Source organism: Amphiprion ocellaris, chromosome 20, assembly GCF_022539595.1.
Source record: "Amphiprion ocellaris isolate individual 3 ecotype Okinawa chromosome 20, ASM2253959v1, whole genome shotgun sequence".
NCBI classification, from domain to species: domain Eukaryota; kingdom Metazoa; phylum Chordata; class Actinopteri; family Pomacentridae; genus Amphiprion; species Amphiprion ocellaris.
This window is the reverse complement of record NC_072785.1, coordinates 2,218,735-2,238,777: the sequence shown is the minus strand read 5'-3', so window position 1 is coordinate 2,238,777 and position 20,043 is coordinate 2,218,735. Positions and strand designations below refer to the sequence as shown.

Genomic DNA, 20,043 nt, shown 5'->3' with positions numbered 1-20,043 from the left:
CATTTTGGTGTATTTGATGCATATTTTAATCCTGTAAATGTAAAGTCAGAAATTCCAGACAATAATTTCTCACATTTGGTGACATGGGCTCTGTAAATAGGATTTGTAAGATATTCTGCATAGTAACGTGAACATATAAAGTCATTACCTGTGTGTAACGAGCAACATTTCTCCAAAACGGAGCTAATTAAGCTACGTCAAAGGCATTAAAGCAGGATGCAATAAAGCACATCAACAGACACTTTCAAGATCTAGCCTGTATTCCAAACTCCTACGGCAGTGGTTGATCATCAAACAGGCACATTGGCAACAAAACACAACCAAGTGATCCCCTGAATGTAACAGTCTGTTGAGGACAAGGATCCCAAGATAAATATACAGAAAAATCTTTTTAACATCTGTGGAAAAACAAATACATTAAATAAATAAATATCAACTCTGTAGGTTCAGCTCATCTTTACAGTAATAAGTCTTTTGGCACAATCACACAAACAACCAACTTATACCCAGTGGTCAGTCTTATTTCATGTTATATTTTATGTACTGAATGACTGTAGCTCATTCCTGCCACAGTTACTTGTCTGCATTAAAGGAGGTTTTCACAAACTGGGTATTCAGGCCTTTACTTCAAAGTAAAAGTGCTATTACATCCACCAAGACAGACAATAACACACAGAACTGCTGTGTTGTTCTAAAGAGGACGGGTAAACTGCTGAGGTGATGTGATGCTCTACTCCTCATTGATCCAGTCCGTGAAGATGCCGTATGTGGATGTACAGGAAGTATCATCCCCTAATAAAGAGGGAACACAGAGAAATATAGTTTAGTACAAGTAAGCCACTCTATTTCTGTCAAGTGTCACTTTGAAAAATATAAAATAATCCTCTGTACATCAGTATGCCAGATGGGTGTCTCTGTAAGCACATGAACAAGGAAACTTCAAAAAACATGAAATCATCAACAGGCTTGAACTACATTCTATTCTTGGACCTCATATTCAGCCTTTTTCTCACATTCTGGGATGACACAACCTTGTATTTTGTGACAGCCTCCCAGCTGAATCAAATCTGAAATGAGCCACTCTTTCTTTGAGTGGTTGAGGGCCGCCTTTCCCTGTAATGACAGATCTTAGCAGATCTGACAGTGACTTTCTATGTCACCTTCTGTATTTCATAGACACTCTTCCTAAAGCAGCACTTGGGTTTAAGTGTGCAACATTAAGAGCTTCTGAATGTCAGGTTTCCACGCTGCTGTAGAGGACATAACATGGTGTATTTAACATACACTTGTATGCAAAAGATTGGCAAATGTAATATATTGAATTGTGAAATAAAAAGAAGTTGGTATGACCCCTATAGTACACAAAAATTAAAATTTGAAAGTGCCAAATAAACTGTAAAACTTTCAACAGTGTATCACTAGATGGAATACTTAAACCTGCAATGCACAACATTTGTATCCACCTTCTGGCAGTGAGAATAATTACACAAACACTGTTGTATTTATGACCTCATCGTCGATACATCTTCAAAAAAAAATCTGTCAACGCTTCTCTAAACATCAAGTTTCTTATCTGGAGTACCACAAACTTCTTTTGGATGTGCCAAAGGTTTTTGCACTACAGAATACACCTACTACTACTTGCTGTAGCCCACCCCAGTTGCTCTCTTCAGTTCTTCAGACTCTTGACACACTGTGACACTTACAACACTTTTAGAAACTTACACTTTGCATTTTGTACTTTATATTAATTGTGATTTCTATTTTATTACTATCCTCTGTGTAATTATGTATATTCCACTAACCTTTGTTTATTGCTTATTGTACTCTGCCAAAATAATTTCCTCCGGGATGAATAAAGTAGATCTTATCTTACCTTTCTGGCAAAGTGGTGTCAAACACATCCCTACCAGTTAGTCAGCTAAGGAATGCTGCCACACAGATGACATTTAAAACTCTGGAATACAGTTAAATAAGAGATATTTACCTGGCACTGATGGGCTCAATCAGCACTGTGTGACCTTGTTTTTCATAGGCTTGAATGCAAGACATTTATCTCCATGTTAGTCCTACTCTCCCACCCAAAAAAACTATCATGACCATGTCTATTTCAGCTTTAAACCTACCAAAACATAATGCTGTCTTTCTCTCTTTCGGTCAGCATTTTACTAGAATTGTCACAACTGTCAGCAACAACACAGTGTTGCACAATAGCCACATTGGCAGCGTCGAAGCAACCATAATGGCTAATGTTTTTCCATGATTAATCTACAAGACAAATTTGTCTGATAAAACCAAGATGTTCCACGTGGAAGTTGTGCTCTGGAATTGTTGTTCCAGGAGTAATTATTCTGAAAATAGCTGCCTGGAACAGAACAGTCTGAAAAGATTTCTCCCACCAAACTGCATGTTGTGTTCCGAACGGTTTGGAGTAAATTCCCTATACTCTGCTGACTGTTAGACACCAACACCAATGATACCTACTGGGCATCTCCTTAGGACAAGAGCAGCAAGAATGCCACAGTTGGCTTTTATTCTCCACTTTCTTCCTGAGAGAGGCTGCAGCCTTGGGTGGGGTGATCTCCAAACTCAGTGCAGAGGCAAATAGGTGTGGATAAGCACTGTCGGATGTCTGCACAGATGATCCTCTGGAGGTACAAGAGGTAACTGAACCGTGATGTACCTTCTTGCCATGGGTACAGAGGGCACAGGAGAGCGGGGAGGCAAAAGGCCCGCGGGGAAAACGGGTGTTGTCTTGATCAGTGTACAGCCGCTGAGCACCGCTGTGGTGATCGGACCGCTGTCGCTGCCAAACAAAGTGTGAGGACACGATGGCCATCACCTAGAGGACAGAGGCAGGGAGACATTGCAAGAAATAAATACATACAGCAACAACAGCAAAAATCATGTTACTGCAGAAAAACACAACAGAGATGGAAGGTCTGGCATTAAACCAAAGCAATAAAAAGCGTACTGTGCAGCAAAAACAAGACCCTTAAAATATTCCCAGAGAAGCACCATTTATCAGTCTCCTCAGGCAATTATACTTGTGTGTACCTCTTCACAGCAGCGCCTGCTGACAGCAGCTCTGTACTCAATGCGAGCCCACAGCTTGTCTCGATCTTTGAGGAAGTGGGTAAACTGTTTCCTCCAGTTCTTGCCCAGAGCCCAGGGAAAAATTTCATACTTGCCCTCCTCCTCATCCTCCTCCATGGTGTTGGCAAGATATCTAAAGATGCAAAACGAGCTGTATTCAGGGTTAAAGTTCTAGGGAAAACTATCAACTGGTATAAAAGCAGGGAAGATTTTCTTTACAGAGTATAAATACAGGAGCAGAATATTGAGTCTGAACTTACAGTGCAATGAAAAAATTCTTTCTGGTGTACTCAGCAATAGTGAAGCGAGCCCTTTTGAAGTACACAAAGGTCATGGCCAGAAGGTACTAATCAATTAAAAGGGAAAGATGTAGTCAGATTAGTGTAAACATCAAAATGCTTGTAAAACTTTGTTACTTTCACCAAAACCAAACCAAACCTTACCTTGTCTGTCATTTTGTAGCAACAGTCCATCATCAGAAAGTCTTGAATCAGGTGATCATCTGTAACCAAACACAACAGTTGAACTCAAGTGCCCTTAAATCTAATTTCAGATTTAGAAGACTGCTTAAGTGTGCTTTATTCAAAACATTCTTTCTAGATAGCCTATATATTCACCAAACAATCTGAAGTATGATGCCATTTCCTGCTGCTGGATGACAGTAGTTGGAGTCAAAGTCTTTTTGGCCAGATACATGTCACACTGGCTTGGTGTGATCTTCCACAGCGAACTCTGGGTGTCTGGACCATTGGCTCTGTTTACACAGAGATGTCTTCTGATTTGACGAACATTTTTGCGTTTGATCCGCAGACTTACAGAGGGAGGAGTCTTCATCATACTTCTGCTGGGATCATCCGAAGGGTGTCTATGCTGTAAATACAGGAACAGTATAAGAACTGACCTGCTGAGTTATTTCAATATCGTCTACACAATTTGATAGATCACAAATGGTTAAAGTCTAGTTTCAAGAATTTTTTTTTAGTTCATTATGAGCACATTTGTTACAAAGTTTGCATGATCATGTTGTTTAAACTTTAGCTGTGTTTCCATGGTTTTCCCTGGCTCCTGGCATGATAAACACAATGAGTTTGCCTTACATTATCTAACAGAAATCTGCACGTACAGGCTTCTAAGATTTCCAACCATTTGATTAACAAAAATACATTATTTAAGAGTAAATGAAAGCCTAGTTAGCAAAACTGGTTACAAGTATAAATACTGTTGTTGGTGATTTTGCTTTGGCATTGACTAAAACCCTCAGGCAAGGTGCTTATTAATTAGTTGTAGCCAACTATGATTTTCATTATCAATACATTTGTTGGTTATTTTCTTTAACTGACTGTTCTATCTTGTGTATAAGATATCTCAAAGCATTGAAAATGGCCACTATTATTCTCTATTGCTTACATCAACATATTCAAATATCTTTTTTTTTTGGTTTAACCAACAGGAAAATTTCCTCAAAATTTGATTTCACTAGCATGGGAAAACAAACAATGACAAAACAAATTAATCAAAACTGTCCATAAGTAAATAGAAGTTGAGTAATACAGTTACTGTGTCAGTTCTGGAGTTCTGATTGGTTTACAGTAGCTTTAACAAATAGCTAATCTGATAGCCAAACAATAAACCTTTGTCACATCAATCTGATGCTCAGATATCAACCAGTAATATGAAATGGCTAAGCTCAAACCCAAAGCAAAGTTTTATCATTTTCCTTGTTTAAGATAAACAAAACTTTATTAACGTAGGTCAGTTTAACCTGTTTGCAGACTTTTTTTTCCTACAGTCCCTTCACAACAAAGCTAGCCGTCCCACATCTAGCCAAAATGTTAGCTCTTTGTAAATTAGCTACCTAACCACTATTTAATAGCAATGTCTTCCGCTTGGCTCTGATTCAACTCCCTGGGTAAGCAGCTATTAAAATTAGAGGTTTGAGTCAATATTATCATCGTGACAAAACCTGAAGTCCAAGTCTATACCTCTACATATCTCCATTTGGCCTAATTGAGGGGCGCAAAGTTGAGCAGCTAGCTAGAAAACCGACCAAACATTAGCAGATTTAACTTTAACTACTTGACGAATGTTAGCGTCTGACGCTCACTGACATAGAGGTTAAAATTCCAAGTAAATGCTCATGCGAGCAGGAGCTGTAGCTAATAATTTAATACGTTTGAAAAGACAAAAGTGAGAGTAAAGCAGAAGATTGAAGACACTGACCAGACAAGATGGTAGCTAACAACGCACGGCCTGTTGCGGAACGCGCTTCAGGTTCTGCGCCGCCGGAAGGCCAACCTGCGCGCTCACTATCACGCGGGAGCGCGCAGACACGTCGTGCCGCTCGTGGTGCCGCTCTTTTTCTTCTTCTTTTTCTCTAATGGCAAACAGCCACCTCTTTCCTGTGGTCGTGAAAATGTCCGGAAAAGTAAACATGTAGAAATACTTATGTAATAACCTGATAAATATCAGTTATTTGTTTTTCTCTTTGTCAAATATTTGTTCGTTTAACATGGTGGTGCATACATATTATTTAATGTGTTTGTAATTGCAATGCAAATTCCAGTATGTTATTTTTTGGAAAAGCTAAATAGTTTACATTTTCATAGAAAATTCAAGGTTGTCAACATTGTTTAAATATAGAAATAATTATGTTCTATTTATAATATTTTTAACCCGGTAAAGATTCATTTCCTGTTTGCCTGTCTGTGACCTCGCGGGCAGGAAGTGACATTTTGGAGTAGACTGCGGGAAGAGACAAGATGGAGGTCACCTGAATGTAAGCCACGTTTGGAAAGGAATGGACTTTAATGTTTTTACACCTTTTCTTGATCACTTTTTTGTTGAGGACTGCTTGAGAACTGTTGGCGCGCGCTGAGCTGGTGTTATCTTCGGTTCCAGACGAGTGTTTTGTTGTCGTGTGGAGTGAGCTAGCCACATTAGCTTAGCTTGCCGGGGCTGCATAGAGGGACTATCTTTTGGATCTCCAGCCAACGACGAGAGCGGAGGACGCTGTAGACAGGGTTACCACCCGTCCCTTAAAATACGGAATCATCATTTATTTGACAATTAATTGTTGCGTATTGAATCAGTACGGGACGCAAATTTTTCGTATTTTCATAAATGCCCCGTACACGTCTGTCACACACTCATCAAAACTGTTTAATGAACAAAATAAAACACAGGAAATATTAGGGCAGCCAGTTTCTTCCATGTAGGACCTATGTAGCGAGGACCCGCGAGGTCCAGCGGATAGATCTCAGAGTTCTCTGCGTACCCAGTCCTGCCCGGTCATGTCTCTGGTTGCCTGGTTACAGACACTGCTGCACCCGCACATCTAAAAATGTCTGTAAGCGAAACTCCACCACATTCAAAGAAGCAAGAACATTTTCTAAATTGCAGACGTGATTGGGAAGACTGGAACCCCTGGCAGTGTTCTTTGGAATTGGTACAGTTTTTGCAACTATCCATGCCTGTGGCCATGTATTTTTGGTACAACATAAATTAACTATATGAGCGATCGCTGGAGATCACTTATATAGACATTGGACAATCAGGGTCTGTCTCTCACTGGACAGCAGCTGCACCGCTGTGTCCACCTGGATCCAGTTTAGTTTGATGGAACCAAGTGAACGATGTGAGGAGCAGAAAGTCTCTGAGGTCAAACAGCAGCAGAGTTTCAAATGTGGCTTTGTTTCTGTTTCCAGAGGACTTAGGACCTTCACTGAAGCCCCGATGCACTGATCCAGGGAGACGCAGACTCTTCCAACTGGTTACCGACAGACAAACACACACACACACACACACACACACACACACACACACACACACACACACCACCATGTTTACGCACCGTCCTTCCCACCTCTCTTCTCTCCTCCCTCTTCTTCCTCCTCCTCCTCGCTTTCTCCCATCCCTCCCTCCCTCTTTCCACCCTCCTCTCCCTCCTCCTCTTCCTCCTCCTCCTCCTCGCTTTCTCCCATCCCTCCCTCCCTCTTTCCACCCTCCTCTCCCTCCTCCTCTTCCTCCTCCTCCTCCTCGCTTTCTCCCATCCCTCCCTCCCATCCCTCCCTCCCTCTTTCCACCCTCCTCTCCCTCCTCCTCTTACTCCTCCTCCTCCTCGCTTTCTCCTATCCCTCCCTCCCTCTTTACACCCTCCTCTCCCTCCTCCTCTTCTTCCTCCTCCTCCTCGCTCTCCCCCATCACTCCCTCCCTCTTTCCACCCTCCTCTCCCTCTTCCTCCAGCTCCTTTTCCTCCTCCTGCTCCTCTTGTCTTTGTTCTCCTGACCCACATCCTTCTCCTTTACCACTGACCGGCTGGACTTGCAGGATCACAGATGAGGACGACCTCAAGATCTTCTTTCGCAGGGTGCCCTCACTGTCCTCCCTGTATTCTCCCATTTCTTCCTGCTCCCTTCCTCCTTCTCCTCTTCCACAGGTTTCTCCAGTACCGGCAGATGGGAGTCGGACCTGTTGGATCTCCACGGAGGAGAACAACATTTCTCTTCAGAGGTCACCCTCAATCTCCTCCTCTTGCTCCTCCTCTTGCTCCTCCTGCTGTTCTACCTGTTGCTCTTCTTGTTGCTTCTGCTGTTCTCCCTGCAATTGCAACTCCCCCTGCATGTCTTCCTCCCTCCCTGCCATCTGCTCTCCTCCCTCCTCTCTTCTAACACCTGTCCTCATGTTTCTCCTCCTCAGCCCCCGCAGGTCTCCAAGCCTGCTTTGGCTACTCGGGCTCCTGTCGAGCCTCGTGCTCCGGCAGCGGGTCCAAGTAGTCCAAAGTGGGTGAGGAACCTGCGGGCCCTCATGGAGGAGTGCAACAGGCAGCGTGGCTGCCTGACAGGTAAGAGAGGTGCTGGGCCTCCAGGAGGCCAACCTCCAGGTAAGAGGTCTTGCACTTAGACTCTTACATTTAATATAGTTTCATTCTAGTTTTTAGGTTTTAAAGTTTTACTGAATGTGATTTATGTTGGATGTGATCTGACCAGATTTTATTTGAATGATCCTGTTGTGATGATGTCTGGTTGATCTATTCCAACTTTATTTGAATAAATTTAAATTGATTATCTATTGTTTGTGGCCCTGTGATGGACTGGTGAGTTGTCCAGGGTGTCTCTGCCTTCGCCAGGAGTCAACTGGGAAAGACTCCAGCCCTGCGTGACCCTACAGAGGATCAAGCGGAGTGTAGAGGATGGATGGATGGATGGATGGATGGATGGATGGATGGATGGATGGATGTGTTCTGTGTGATTCCAGCTGAACTCTGTCCTTCTCAGTGGGACTCAGGTCAGGGTGCCTTTCAGTGGTGTGGGTGGATCTGGGGGGAATAGCGCCCTCACAGTGAAGCTCCGCTCTGTCTAAAGGTGAGAAGGATGCAGACAGCATGTCATGGAGGTTCGTTAAAAGGACTACATGTTACAATCCCTGGTGTTTGCACCACTTCTGATTCGGCAGTTCTTGATGGCTGCTATGAGGTTTTACCAGCGGGACACATCGTCAGTTGTGCACCTCAGCATCACAGGGTGTTTCGGCCAATTATCACAATACACCCTCTGCTGAGGCAGGCCCACCACAGGTTGATCAAGCCTGGGTGTGTGTCCCAAGGTTAGCTGTTCCTCTTAGCAGCCCAGGTGGTGTCACTCCTCTTCAGCCACAGCCAATGGCTCGTCCTCTCGGTGGTGCTGGCCAGCTCTTTGATGGCTTTTCTGTGAGCCTGTCCCCTGACTCCGACCTCCCTAAGGAGTTGTGCTGTTGTGTTGGCTACAAAAACCCCTACTTCCCACCTCCACTGGGCACACCCTTATCTTCCAGCCTCTGTCCTCTGCCTCAGCTGCTAGGTTGGAGTAGCACAGCTTCTTACGCTCATACACTTCTTTGATGGCGTCCCCCCAGGGAACTGTCAGTTCTATGATGTAGGCGAGCTGGTGGGAATTAGACCAGAGGACCAGGTCTGGTTGCAGGGTAGTTGTTGCGATCTCCAGAGGGAAAATGACCCTCTGATCTAGGTCGACTCGCATATGCCAGTCACTGGCTGCATTCGGTGGGGTCAGATCAGGGTTTGAGGGGCTAACCCTCGGCTTGTACCCCTCCCGAACAAACAATGGTTGGTGTCGGCGAACATTCTAGTTGTTGAGAGGTTGGGCGTTAATGGATACCCTCTTGCACTCGAGTTTATCGGCTAGACCCCTGAGGATCTGGTTGTGTCTCCACATGCATCTGCCTTGAGTGAGGCTTGTCCTACAGCCAACCAAGATGTGCTTGAGTGTGGCAGGGGTTGTACACAGGGGGCAAGATGGGGAGTAATATGTGTGTCTGCATCCCACCCTGGACCCACAGTGGAGTCCACAGTGACAAGGACCAGAGTTCAGTGGAATCACACTTTCGGGGGGGGAGATTTCATGGGCCGCTGCACAGCGGTGGCCTGTGACAACGTGAGTTTTAGGTTTACATTTTATATTCATAATACAAGAAGTTTTTAAATCTTCAATAGGAGGTGATAAATGTTCTGACATGTTCTCCCATTGTTTTTTTCAGCTCCAAGTTCTGATGACTCCGGGACTCAAACCTGAAAGAAGGATGACCCCAAAGATGAGACACAGCTCCAGCAAGGACATGAAGACGAGGAACCGAGTCGACCAGAGACGACCCTAGAGACGACCACCAGCTTATGAGACAACAGGACAACTTTATAAGGAGCAGAATGCACTGGTACTTTACACACTTTACACGTACTTTAGAAAGAATCACCCTACAGATACTGCATGTTTCCACAGTATATTTAGTATATCACTGAGAAAATGTAGTTCTGTCAGAATCGATGGAAAAATCAATCTACATGTGTGTTTTCTTTAATTGCTGCTTCCTGGACACTGAATGATTTCAACAAGGATGGAACATCAAGGAGAGGAAAGTTGTTAAGAAGAACAGGATGATGGGAACCAGATCCAGGACCAGTGCATGACGTGAGACCACTCAACTAATACAAGGTGAGTCCATGGAGTGAACTGGCTCATTAGATACTTGATGTTAATATGAGCACATGCACTTCTATGGTTCAAATGTGATTATTTATCTGTGATTTAATGAACCTTCTTGCTGTGTTTTTGCTCTCTTTAGAGCTCTCTCTGCAAGACACCCAGTGAAACGAAGAATCAGATCAGGACAAGAAACTGGACAAGAGCAGCCCCAGCATGTGAATACAGACTATGGAAGAGGGGATGCTTGTTATAGTGACACAAAAGGTGAGACGACAAAGAAATGTAATTCTATTGTGTTTCATTATTTTCAGCATGCTGTGGCCTATAACTAAGGGCATCATCCATCCATTAGCTACACTTTTTTTCCTATATAGAGTTGCAGGGGCTGCAGGTCACCAGTCCACCTCAGAGTGATCACAAAGAGACAGACAACCATTCACATTAACACCGTAGATTTAGTTTAGAGTTAGTTTTCATCGGTTAACCTTCCATGTATGTGTTTGGATTGCAGGAGGAAGTCGATGTACAAAGAGAAAATCCCACACAGTCACAGAGAGAACATGAAGAGGAAGAAGCAGATGAGCAGCAGGTTGGTACCAATATAAATACAATGAACCTGGTGACAGTGTATTGTTACGTACTACTACTGAATGTGAATCTCACACACCTGTCTGTGATTCTTTTCTTTCCAACGCTGTGACTTCAGAATCTAAGAAGACAAAGAAGTAGTTGGAGGAGCCTCCAGACAATTAGCAACAGAAGAAACGTGTCCAAGAACAGGAAGAAGAAGACCAACATCAAAGAGAGAAGAAGAAGAAACAGACCCAAGAAGAAGAAAGAAAAGCTCCAGATTACTCCAAAGGTAAACTTCTCAAATGAAATGTGTTTACAGATAAAGTCATTTCAGTGGATGTTTTTACTGGAGATGTAGATGATGTGAATGACAGCCTCAACATTACATTCACTTGTAAATGATGTAAGACTTGGTTGATTTTTCTCCAAATGTAAAAACACCAACCCAGGCTGCTGCACTGAGCACCTCCCCTCTCCTCATCTCCTCTCCTTACAGTTAGATGCCACCATTGTATGTTGCTAACTTTGTGTCTGGTCCTCTCTGCAGGTATCTCTGGATCTGGAGCTACACATTTAGATCTGCTTTTACTGGCCTCACCAACCTGCAAAGAATTCATGTTCTCTCCCTCCTCTGTACCCTCGTCCCAAACGGAGGTTTTTTTTTCAACTTACTGGCAACAGGATGCTTGATCTGATCCAAATGCAATAAGAGAGAGTCTTAAATAAACAGTCAAAACAAAAGAATTGTATCCATTTTGTTTTGCAGATTCAACGACTTTATACATTTTCACCGGTCAAAAAGTTGTGGCCGCCAGGGGGGCATCGGTCAGAATGCAGTACAAGGTGTTCCCTTTTTCTCCTTTATTTCTTAACAGAGGTTACACATATGCATCTCTATGTGTGTAGTTCTATAAACAAGAAACACATGGAAATAAGCCAACAATAAGTATACAAAAACTACATAAACATGGAACAGCAACTATCATCTTAAATATAAACAAAGAACATTTTCAACCTACCGGTAAATGTACGGCCACAAGGAATCATGACAAGCAACACCAAATATACGTCTGAACAGTCCCAGCAAACACTCTTCTGAAGCTTCTACGAACATGAAAGCGAGTTCTTGTCTGCAGAGCAGCAGAGTGTAGTGGCCTCTGATTGGCCAATGTCTTAATAGTCTGCCTAGCAGGCCTTTTTCATCCTTTGTCACGTTTGTTTAGAAGTTTGACATTATGGACCGTTCCTGTAATTTTAGGTTTTAAAGAACCTTATTTTATGGTTGGAAAATTATACTAGTCTACAAATGTGTTTTCAAACCACTGGTTTCTTGACTGCACGGTGTTGTCATCTAAACTATACACCGCCTAACTTATGTTTGAAATGAATTGCTGTTGTCTGTTTTTAAAATTTCTTGGCAATTTGTGTCTATTAGATTGTGTTAGTTTCATGACACAATTACAAATAAAGACATAAAATGAAATATTACTATGAGGCTTCCTTTTTTTTTTTTTTTAAAGTTATTTTTTTGGCCTTTTTTGTGGGCTTTATTAGATAGGCGCAGTGAGAGAGAGACAGGAAACGGGAGAAGAGTCGGGGGAAGACATGCAGCAAAGGGCCGCGAGCGGGAATCGAACCCGGGCCAGCTGCATCAGGCACCAGCCCCCTGTACATGGGTCACCCGCTCAACGCATTGAGCTACACGGGCACCCGATGAGACTTCCTTTTTAAAAAATTCAAGTGTCTACCGAAGGCAAAGAGAGGCAAAGGTAATTTAAGGTATCTTAAAGCTTACCTCACTGTTCCAGTGAACTGATGCTAGATATAGAAGTTAAAAGTAAATCACCAAAAATAACTTACTTAGTTCCTAATTTAGGTCTTTTGGTAAAGTTACCAATTAAAACATTACAGTGGTATCTGTTAACATACATGATATTTATATCTGTATCAAGAATCTGTATTACATCATTAAACTGCTGTTACAATAGAACCATTGATGGTGTTTTCAAATGGAACTGAAAATAAAACACTACCACTTCTATTTTAATGAGCTGAGTTTTTATTTTCTTTGCTGTTCAAGGTCTAAATAGGGAGATATTGTTTTGCAGGCTATAAAAATCCACCTGAGGCCAGCAGCTCTCATTACCCAAATGAGCTTATGGTCTTACAAGTAGGTGAGTTTTACGTGCTTTAACGTGGCATATGTGCAGGCTGAGGAGTTCACTGAAAGCCCCAGTAATCCTCTCAGCTGCTTGTCCTTTGTAAGGCACAGTAGGATGAGTTTTAGAGCACGCTACAAGGAGTTTTTAATAAAGATGACCACCAACCTATGGATTTATTTCTGTTATCTCTGACAGATGGAAGCAATTTGTGAAATGGATTTATCAGAGTTTTGTTTTGGCAGCCGCATTGTGGAGAAGAATCCTATCACACTCAACAAACTCAGCCATCTGAAAATGACAGACACAGCAGGTGGCTAAGGACTTTGGCTGTTATTTTTTTATTTTTTTTTATTTTTACATTATTCACTGCACTACCGCTTTGGTGTCTCCAAGAAGACAGAAAAATCAGCTTGTATTTGAAAACATCAGAAATGGGCTGCTCACCATCCAAAGGTAACAATTTTGGCACTCTGGGTGCTATGAGGAAGGGGCGAATGCTACCCCCTGCTCCCCTAGAGAGCCCCAGAGATTCCCAGTTTGATGTCGGAGGGAATCATAGCTCAACTGGATCAACAGATGGGGACACAAAGGAGAAAAAGACAGCTGGTCAAACTCAGGTATTTCAGAAAGAGGCAAACATGACACCACAAAAGAAGAGATCTGTGACTGAACAAGTAAACATGGAAGCAGTGAACATGGATAAATTAGGGAATCAAGGAACAGACAGCATCACAGTGTCACAGAGGAAAGAGAAAAACATTAACAAACAAGATGTAGCAGAGAAAAAGCCCATCAGAAAACCAAAGAAAAATACAAAAGGTGCAAAAGGTCTTAAAAAGAAAGAGAAGGACAAAGACAAACTGTCTGCCGAACAGAAAGTGGACTTTCCGGAGCCTCTGGTAAATGCTCATCAAGCGGCTTATGCTTTTTTGAATCCTAGTATAAATAAATATGATGATCTACTAGGACTTTTGGAAGAAGCAACTCAAACTCAGGTGTCTGTGCAGCCTATGGTTGCCTTTATGGCCCTACGTTACGAGGAAATAATTCAGGGACTGGAAGAGATGGCAGACGAAGGAGAAAAAGTTTTAAAAGAAAATGGAGAACATCTTGCTTGGCCAAGCCAAATGAAAAACCTCTCATCCTCTCCGCCTCTGAAGTCTGGCTCTGCTAATATCGAGCCCCCACCGGATTTGTTGCAGCAGCTGCTTCAGTACACCACACAGAGAATGCGAAATGTGAGCCAGACTGTTGGTGGAATTGGGGACTCTGCTCTGGAGGAGGCAGTGGAGTACTTTGCGTCAGTCTCAGAGCTTTTAGAGGAGAAACTAAAAGTCAAACGTGCAGTAGAGGCTAGGTTAATGCGACTCCTATCTCGTATTGAAATGGCCTCGCTGCGCAAGCCTGGGCCAGAGGATTCTGCCCTCTTTAGTGAGGACAGTGGAATTGGAGCAGAAAGTGAATCCCTTGCTGGATCTGAGAGACGTCATAGACGAGAGAGTTGTGAGTCCACTGGGACAAACAGAACTACTCCTGTCAGTCCTGTGGGATACACTTCCATGAACATTAGACAAGGAAGGTCAAGGCAAAAGCTTCTGAGTCAAATAAGTCCGAGTGTTTCTCTCACCTCACTAAACTCACTAGGTTCGACATGTACTATCATGGCTAATGACCAAAGAGACTCATTGCTAGGGTCAGTCTCCTTAGATGATGGGGAGGATGATGATGAGGAGGAGATGGACAGAGGTGTGGAAGCTGTGCAAGTAGCATTCAGAAAGCGATCAAATTCTTCACCTGTACACCGTGAACAACAACAACATCCACGTCGCCTACCCTCTAAGCGTGTAGAGAATCCTCAAAATGTGGAAATGACTCTCAAACTAAAAAATGCTATTAGTGGTAGGATACAGTTCATCCCGTTACAAAACTCTAGTGCCAAAACAAAGGTGGCAGGCAGCCCAAAAACCAATAGACGGGACTGGACGGATGGAGAGGTACGATCTCCAAGAAGGCCTCAGACAGCAGCACCTGTTCGGAAGGCAGTAGTGAAAAAGACCCCAGTGACTAGAGAGCAACGTTCCCGGTCAGCCGAATCCCTGCGGAGCAAAGGGGAAGATCCTACTCTACTTGAACTAGAAAGGACCCAGAAGGATTTAAACCAGAGGTTGCAGAAGATGGGTAAAAACAAAGCAGGAGGAACTACAAGGACTGCTCAGGTTAAACAAAATCAAGGACACTCACCAGCACAATCTCCAGCAAGAATGCGGAAACATCCCTCATTAGAGAAGAACATCAATCCCCAACCACTTAAAGACAAAGCAGGCCTCACAAAATGCAACAATAACAAACAGGAGGTAACGAGTGAAGCAGAAGAAGACAAGCAAAAAGACAAGAAATCCTCCAATGGTCCTATTAAAGCAACCCCACCGCCTAGCCCTCCTTCATCACCACGACCATCTTCTGGTCTTTACAGGGGCAGGAATTCTGTCAAAAAACTAATTGATACCTTCAGCCAAGGAATAGAGGAACCCGAAGGTCCTAAAGTATTGGGACCTCTCAAGGGTGTACGGAAGTGTGGTGTTCCAGTGTTACCCGGTTTAGGAAATGTAGAGGCTGTGCTCAGTGCTGGGATGACCAGCTGCAGGCCTGAATCCATTTCATCTCAGAAAACTGAATATTTAGATCTGGACAGTCTTCCTCCACCTCCACCAGAAGTGTTAATGGACAATTCCTTTGAAACTGCCCAGAGTCTTTCAGCTGGTGCAGCAGTAAATGGGGCCACAAAAGTAGGAAGGTCCCCTGTGTTAAAGAGGGCTGTAATATCACAACGCTTGAGGACCTCAGTTCAGTCAGTGACAGTGTTGCCAAGTAAAGGTGGCTTGCCACAGGCTCCCAAGGTTGTGTTTCCGGCCAAAGTGGATCAGCAAGACACATCTGCTCTATCAAAGGTCAGCCAACCAGATGTTAAGACAGAGACAGAACAGCAACCAAAAAAGATCATACACTCTTCAGGCTCTCAGTCAGAGAGATTGCCAACAAGTCACGTAGCTACATCTGTCAATCAAGGAGAATCAACAGACATGCAAAGTGGTGGCAACCTTCCAGTGCCTGGACCTAACAATACAGTGTCTACAGTGCCTCCTTCCTCAGCAGTTACCAGCCAGCCACTTGCAACCCCACCTGTGTCTCGAGGGCGAACATTACCTTCCACACCTTCTACACCAAACAGCTTGCACCGAAGACTTCCCAGTCCTCACAGTTTCAAAAAACAACCTACTTCACCCTCTTCTGCAAGTCCCCTTGTAAACAGGATGCTTCCAACACCACCAGGTGTTCAAAGGAGACTCCCCAGTCCACCTGCTCCAAAGCAGAACATTTTAAATTCAAGCCCAGCCACCTCCTATGCTTTCAAAGCACCGTCTCCACCAGCCTCTCCAAAAGTGCAACGGTGGTCAAGGGAGAACAGCACCGAAGATTTATCTAGTACTCGGAAAGTCAGTAATGCACGTTCAGTCTTCTGCCCTGCATCTCCATCAATGTTTGAGGCCCAGCCTTGTTCAGTTCCCCAACATCAACAAGCATGGACCTCTTCCAGAGTTGCTTTTCTCTCTCGTACTTGGGGGGGTCGTGGGCGGATTCCTGTATCTGTCCAAGGGCCAAGACCCTTTGTACGACGCAGCCAATCAGACCGAAGGCCAAGTCTAAGTCTACCACCACGGTTGCAAGGCGTCTCAGTAGCTGAGACTTGTGGGAGTGAGCCATCGATATGTTCACAGGGGTGAGATTTCATCACTTTCTTAATGCTACACAACCCAAATCCTTAAACATGACTGACAGTTTCCTTCCATGAGTAGCTTAATTTCATATAATGTTATGAAAAATTGAAAGATATATAACTTGGTTAAGTTGGTACGGATTTTAAATGGAAAAAATAGGTTTGTTGGTATTGTACCCACATACATTTTGTCCTTGCACAAAGAACCAGGAAAACAGTAGTAGTTACAAAGGATATAGAACAGCATACATAGGTTGGTGAGTTTACAAGCAGCAGTTAATATCCAAAAGTTATAGACAAGCAGCATTGGGCCCTCAAAGTTTGGACTTCAGTCAAAGAAAGAACTTACATTCCAGGTCCAATGTTCAAGCAAGCAGTTCCAAAAACTTCCTGAAAGTAATAAAGTGATGTCATCACCACGTCACAGTGAGGTTTCTGACCCCTCTCAATATTGGCTGACACAAATACAGTTTGTGTTTTTGCTGTGATGGTGAGCAAAAAATGTCAATATGAAAGCCACTGTATCATTATATCAGCATGCCTGTGATGCTACTGTGTCTAACTGATGTGCAGAGGTGGGTAGAGTAGCCAAAAATTGTACTCAAGTAAGAGTAATGTTACTTCAAAATAATATCACTCAAGTAGAAGTAAAAAGTAATCATCCAAAAAAATACTCAAGTAAGAGTAAAAAAGTATTTGGTGAAAAGACTACTCAGGTACTGAGTAACTGTTTGATTCTAATGTCTGATTTATTTATTTAGAAATGATGTGATCAGACAGACAACAATTCTGGTATTTTCAAATAGTAAAATTCAAAAAAATAGCAAAAATAACTAACATTTTTACAAAATGACAAATTAAGGCACAAGAAACACAAATTTCCAAATCTCAGTTTTTCACAACATAAAGCTTCTGAAACAAACAACTGTAGTAAGGTAACATTTGTATGCTTGAACAGTGCAAACTACTTCCAGTGACAACATGTATTGTATACTGTATTTCGCTTCCCTCCAAACGGCACAGGCTCAGTAGATAGAAAATAATATTACAACTCGGGCTGGACCCGAATAGCCAAACATTCGGTCGTTGTGGTGCTATCTGAATATTAATTTTGAGATCCGAATATTCGGACCCCCCACCCCCCTGCTGTATCACGTGGACCTACCAACTCTGATGTCACGCTTCACTTCGCCTGTGTTAGTAAACAGAAGACAAAAGCTGAAGACGGAGATATCCATGCTAATGCTATGCTAATGTTGTCGGACTCAAAGCAAGATCAAACTTCTCGAAAATGACCCCGTTTTTTTCATTCATTGTGTAGAGTTTGTGGTGCTAGGCTGCCACAGTTCGTATGAGGTCATGTGACCGCAGGACGACGTCTGGTGAAACGGAGTCACGTGATTATCGTTGCTTCATCTGATTGGTGAAACAGAGTCATGTTGTAGATCCACTGGGGGCATCTCTCTGATAAATAAAGCATAACTAATGTGGTAAATAAAAAAGTAACGTGTTGAGTGTAGCCAAGTGGAACGGAGTAAGAGCAGCGTTTCTTCTTCACAAATCTATTCAAGTAAAAGTAAAAAATATGGCAGAATAAAACTACTCTCAGAAGTACATTTTTTCGAAAAGTTACCCAAGTAAATGTAACAGAGTAAATGTAACTCGTTACTTCCCACCTCTGCTGATATGACATTGCTGTTAACCCACACTGGTAGGTTTTCATTCAATGAATGAACCTGTTTTTGTATTTCTTGAAGAGAATAGTTGAATTTGAAAGATGTTGGCTTGAAATGATCAGATACATTGATATCATGAGATATGTAGCAAAAAAATCTGCACTCCTGCTATTGCTTCATTAAATTCTATTTCTCAAGTGAAGTCTGTCACTTCACAATCTGAAATCAATGTTAACCCTGCCTGCCCCACTTCAGTCATTGCTAATAACAACATTCTCCATTCTTACAGGCTAGACGATGAACCAATCAGGGACCAGGAATTATGGGGAAGCCAATCAGACCTCAGAGCTTCATCACGCTCTGCGTCACATCCGGACCTGTGTGTTGTTGGACAAGCCTTGCATAAGGACTAAAGGGGCCAGTAGGATTATGGATTAGCAGGGCCTTACCAAGGATTTAAAGTTGGGCTGTTTATTCCACTGGGAAGAGAGGAAGAGCTAATTCTATCCACGCTGCTGCAGTGACACGCCTCCACCATGTTTATGCTAAAGTGTGTGTGCATTCCCACTAGTACTGTGACTGTGCATGAATCAGCTCTGGTGTTTAATGTTTACAATATACAGAGCTCATCTTCTGGTTTTAGAAGGATGTTATACCATAGACTGTCCAGCTAATTCATTACTGGTTCCTTTGGAAATCCACCATACATGACACAGGGTTACACAAGTTTACTTTCGGTTCATTAAGCCCAGAGGTTGTATCATCAAAGGTCAAATAACGTTGTGTTGTTGGCTCTGCAATCTGAAGTGACTTCCTCAATTTTTATCTCTTTAAAAAGAAGAAAAAATACTTCAATACTTGTGAGTATTTGTGGACTAATACATAATGGATGAGTATTAAACAGCTTACTGTTAAATTTGCCAAATCTTTGAACGAAATGAAAGTAACAAACCATTCCACAAAGCATGTATTTGAAATATGTCAGAGGATTTTGGGGAAAAAATGAATCCAACTGTAACCATGAACTGCTTGTAATTTGTCATATTTTTTGGATTTCAGTGAGATCTTTTTTTAATGTTTGTCTCTAAATTTTTTTTTATTCTGATGTTATTTTTCATTTATTTCATTTTTGCCATGTTTTTTAATAAAAAGGTACATACAATTATATCATCCCAACTTTGCACGTAATTTTATTTGATATTAACTGCAACAAAACCTCATTAAGGAATAAATGTCCAAATATCTTGAGGGCTTTACTGAAAACAAGTAAGCAACTGTTCCTCATGTGGCCAGTACTTAAGCATAATTGGTCTTTGGGCTTAATCCTAATGTGTTAAGCAGGTATTGTGTTTATAGTGCTCTCTGTCTTAATTTAGCATGTTAACACGTTGATATTTGCTGAACTCTGAATATAAAATGAAAATGAATGGAATGTCATAAGTTCAGCGACTTTTTGGTCTTAAACTAGTGTACAAATTGAAATTTCTACCTGATGATGGTAGTACATAAGAATTAAAAAAAATACTTCCTCTTCTAATTCTTAATTTCTTACTCTCTAGTAATTAGAAGATTATGAGATCCAGCTCTCGAAATTATGAGATAAGGTTAAGGTGTTAAGCAAGCTTTGCAACTTGAGAGGTGACCTTTTCAGCTGCTTACCAGTAGATAAAGTGACAAATGACACTGAAATACTTTGATACTGAAAAAATCTTGAGGATTTGCAAGCAAATTTTGGTGTTTCAATTCACGCCTCAGTAATAGCATACAGTGATTTACACCCTACATTT

General features: G+C 42.3%; 3 protein-coding genes across 6 annotated transcripts; 2 read left to right on the top strand and 1 right to left on the bottom strand.

Moving 5' to 3' along the window:
* Nucleotides 1-20: 20 nt before the first annotated feature.
* spdya (speedy/RINGO cell cycle regulator family member A) lies at nucleotides 21-5,420 on the bottom strand. Of its 2 annotated transcripts, none has more exons than XM_023292936.3 (7): nucleotides 5,317-5,420; nucleotides 3,714-3,966; nucleotides 3,540-3,598; nucleotides 3,357-3,442; nucleotides 3,058-3,229; nucleotides 2,684-2,842; nucleotides 21-792 (listed from the first exon to the last, which is right to left on the bottom strand). In XM_023292936.3, exons 2-7 carry the CDS (start codon nucleotides 3,931-3,933, stop codon nucleotides 628-630), a joined length of 861 nt encoding a protein of 286 aa, XP_023148704.1. In that variant the 5' UTR covers nucleotides 3,934-3,966; nucleotides 5,317-5,420; the 3' UTR covers nucleotides 21-627. The 2 variants fall into 2 exon arrangements, with proteins under 2 accessions (XP_023148704.1, XP_023148703.1); XM_023292935.3 differs by having other exon boundaries at nucleotides 24-792; nucleotides 2,485-2,842.
* Nucleotides 5,421-5,820: 400 nt separating this feature from the next.
* LOC129347761 (uncharacterized) lies at nucleotides 5,821-12,131 on the top strand. Of its 3 annotated transcripts, none has more exons than XM_055005918.1 (7): nucleotides 5,821-6,541; nucleotides 6,801-9,801; nucleotides 9,981-10,079; nucleotides 10,210-10,334; nucleotides 10,582-10,659; nucleotides 10,777-10,932; nucleotides 11,191-12,131. In XM_055005918.1, the coding sequence occupies exon 2, from the start codon at nucleotides 6,935-6,937 to the stop codon at nucleotides 7,880-7,882; it is 948 nt and encodes a 315-aa protein (XP_054861893.1). In that variant the 5' UTR covers nucleotides 5,821-6,541; nucleotides 6,801-6,934; the 3' UTR covers nucleotides 7,883-9,801; nucleotides 9,981-10,079; nucleotides 10,210-10,334; nucleotides 10,582-10,659; nucleotides 10,777-10,932; nucleotides 11,191-12,131. The 3 variants fall into 3 exon arrangements, with proteins under 3 accessions (XP_054861893.1, XP_054861894.1, XP_054861892.1); XM_055005919.1 differs by having other exon boundaries at nucleotides 5,821-9,524; nucleotides 9,628-9,801; XM_055005917.1 differs by having other exon boundaries at nucleotides 5,821-9,801.
* A 745-nt stretch (nucleotides 12,132-12,876) lies between these two features.
* pcare1 (photoreceptor cilium actin regulator 1) lies at nucleotides 12,877-19,423 on the top strand. Its single transcript, XM_035958495.2, has 2 exons — nucleotides 12,877-16,583; nucleotides 18,546-19,423. Exons 1-2 carry the CDS (start codon nucleotides 13,237-13,239, stop codon nucleotides 18,667-18,669), a joined length of 3,471 nt encoding a protein of 1,156 aa, XP_035814388.1. The 5' UTR covers nucleotides 12,877-13,236; the 3' UTR covers nucleotides 18,670-19,423.
* The last annotated feature ends 620 nt before the right edge of the window (nucleotides 19,424-20,043 follow it).

Coding starts and splice junctions, on each gene's coding strand:
- spdya (XM_023292935.3), bottom strand. CDS start 3,933: ATGATGAAGACTCCTCCCTCTGTAAGTCTGCGGATCAAACGCAAAAAT. Junction 3,599..3,713: donor ATCATACTTCAGATTGTTTG/GTGAATATATAG, acceptor GTTTGGTTACAG/ATGATCACCTGATTCAAGAC. Junction 793..2,484: donor TTGTCCTAAGGAGATGCCCA/GTAGGTATCATT, acceptor CCTCTTTATTAG/GGGATGATACTTCCTGTACA.
- LOC129347761 (XM_055005918.1), top strand. CDS start 6,935: ATGTTTACGCACCGTCCTTCCCACCTCTCTTCTCTCCTCCCTCTTCTT.
- pcare1 (XM_035958495.2), top strand. CDS start 13,237: ATGGGCTGCTCACCATCCAAAGGTAACAATTTTGGCACTCTGGGTGCT. Junction 16,584..18,545: donor CCATCGATATGTTCACAGGG/GTGAGATTTCAT, acceptor CCATTCTTACAG/GCTAGACGATGAACCAATCA.